Here is a 1,651-nt window from a genome sequence, read left to right on the forward strand (position 1 = left end):
GGACAGATTTTCCCAGTTTTCCCCAGGACAGATTTTCCCTGTTTTCCCTCACCCTCCTCCAGGGGTAGATGTAGGCGATGTCCATCAGGGTGTAATATTCCTTCAGGGGCTCATCCTCGTACAGCACCTCCACCTGGGACAGGGACAGGGGAGAGGGTCAGGTCCCCAGGGAAGGGACAGAGACACTGCCAGCATCCCCAGGACCAGTGGGGCATCAGGAGCTGGCGACTCCCAGTGACATGAAGTGGCCAGAAAGGATTCCCTCCAGGGAAAGGATGGATCCTGCACCGGGAAAGGATGGATACTTCCACGGGAAAAGGCAAGATCCAGCCCCAGGGGAAGGACAGCAGAGCAGGGACATTTGGGACAAGCAGAGCATGGCCACGGATGCCACATGAGATGACCCAAACGGTGCTGATGAGCACGGCCAGATCCGGGCAGCAACTGCAGCCGGCACCCCCGGGGGTTCCCCGAGCATTCCCGAGCATTCCCAGCTGTTCCCGAACATTCCCAAMCACTCCCGCCATCCCTGCCATCCCCGCTGTTCCCTCACCTTGTACTTGCTGGGCACATCCATCTTGTTGCGCAGGAACTTGGCCAGGTGCATCACGGTCATGGCCGCGGGGCAGCGCAGGAACCGCAGCCCGGGGCTCTGCGGGAARCACACGGGAAACTGGGCTGGGCTTCGGGACCCCCTGTCCCCCCCAGAGCCCCGGGACCCCCCGACTCAGCTCTGCCCTCCCCGTGCGGGGTGTGGGGCCCCCCACGAGGCATCTTCCCACTCCTCAAGCGGGGTTTGGGGGGTGCCCTTGTCCCCCTGGACCCCCGCGACACAGCTCCCCCTCCCCGAGTGGATTTGGGGTATCTCCTTGCCCCCTCCACACCCCCCCGGGGCAGCTGGGCACAGAGGGCTCTGGGTGCCACCCCCACACCCACCTTGTCCCTGTCCAGRTCCCCGTTCTCCACGGCGCCTTTCTTGTCCTCTCTGGGGGCAGGAGGGAGCACAGGACATGGATTACAGGGGAGTGAAAAGGAGGAGAGGGAAAAAAAAACCCCGGAAGGGCTGTCCCTGGAGAGCCTGCATGGGGACACATCCAGGGACCCTCAGCTGAGCGGTGGCATTACCCCCGGCAGGTCCTTGGGCATTTCCAGAGCACTGCAGCCACTGGATCCCTCTGGAATGCCACTCCAGGTGCCAGGGACATTCCTGGAGGCCACCGGCAGCAGCAGGGACCAGCTCAGCTTGCGGGGAACAGGGAAGGAGCTTCCCTGCCTGCCTGGGGAGCTGAGGTGTGGGGAGCCATTGCCGGAATTCGGGATGTGGACCAGGGTTTCAGGCGCTCCTCTGTCCCCTCCAGCACCCAGGGATCCTCTCTCAGCCATCACCATCCCACACAGAATGTGGAATGAGAGAACCTTTAAGGTCCCCTCTGACCCGAACAATTCCGTGAATGGGAGAAGCGGGTGGGAGCTCCCCCGCCCCCCGGAGCCCCCGGAGCGGTACCCGGAGCTGCCGTGGAACTCGATGGACAGGCTGACGATCCCGTCCTCCGCCAGCGTCCCCTTGTCCTGCTCTGCCACCTCCCCGCGGTCCTCGCTGGAGCCGTTGGGAACTGCGGGAATGAGGCAGAGACAGCTGAGCCAGGGGGGC

General features: G+C 63.8%; 1 protein-coding gene across 1 annotated transcript in view; it reads right to left on the bottom strand.

Moving 5' to 3' along the window:
- Nucleotides 1-1,651, bottom strand: part of PCGF2 (polycomb group ring finger 2) — a 10,698-nt gene that overhangs the window by 3,663 nt on the left and 5,384 nt on the right. The window contains exons 5-8 of the mRNA XM_057386336.1: nucleotides 1,505-1,639; nucleotides 937-985; nucleotides 554-652; nucleotides 53-133 (exon numbers count right to left, since the gene is read on the bottom strand). Of these exons, the coding sequence (XP_057242319.1) occupies nucleotides 53-133; nucleotides 554-652; nucleotides 937-985; nucleotides 1,505-1,639 (364 nt within the window). The remainder of the gene's footprint in view (nucleotides 1-52; nucleotides 134-553; nucleotides 653-936; nucleotides 986-1,504; nucleotides 1,640-1,651) is intronic.

This window comes from Malurus melanocephalus, unplaced genomic scaffold, assembly GCF_030028575.1.
Source record: "Malurus melanocephalus ecotype Western Australia unplaced genomic scaffold, MMel_1.1 scaffold_955, whole genome shotgun sequence".
Lineage (NCBI taxonomy): Eukaryota > Metazoa > Chordata > Aves > Passeriformes > Maluridae > Malurus > Malurus melanocephalus.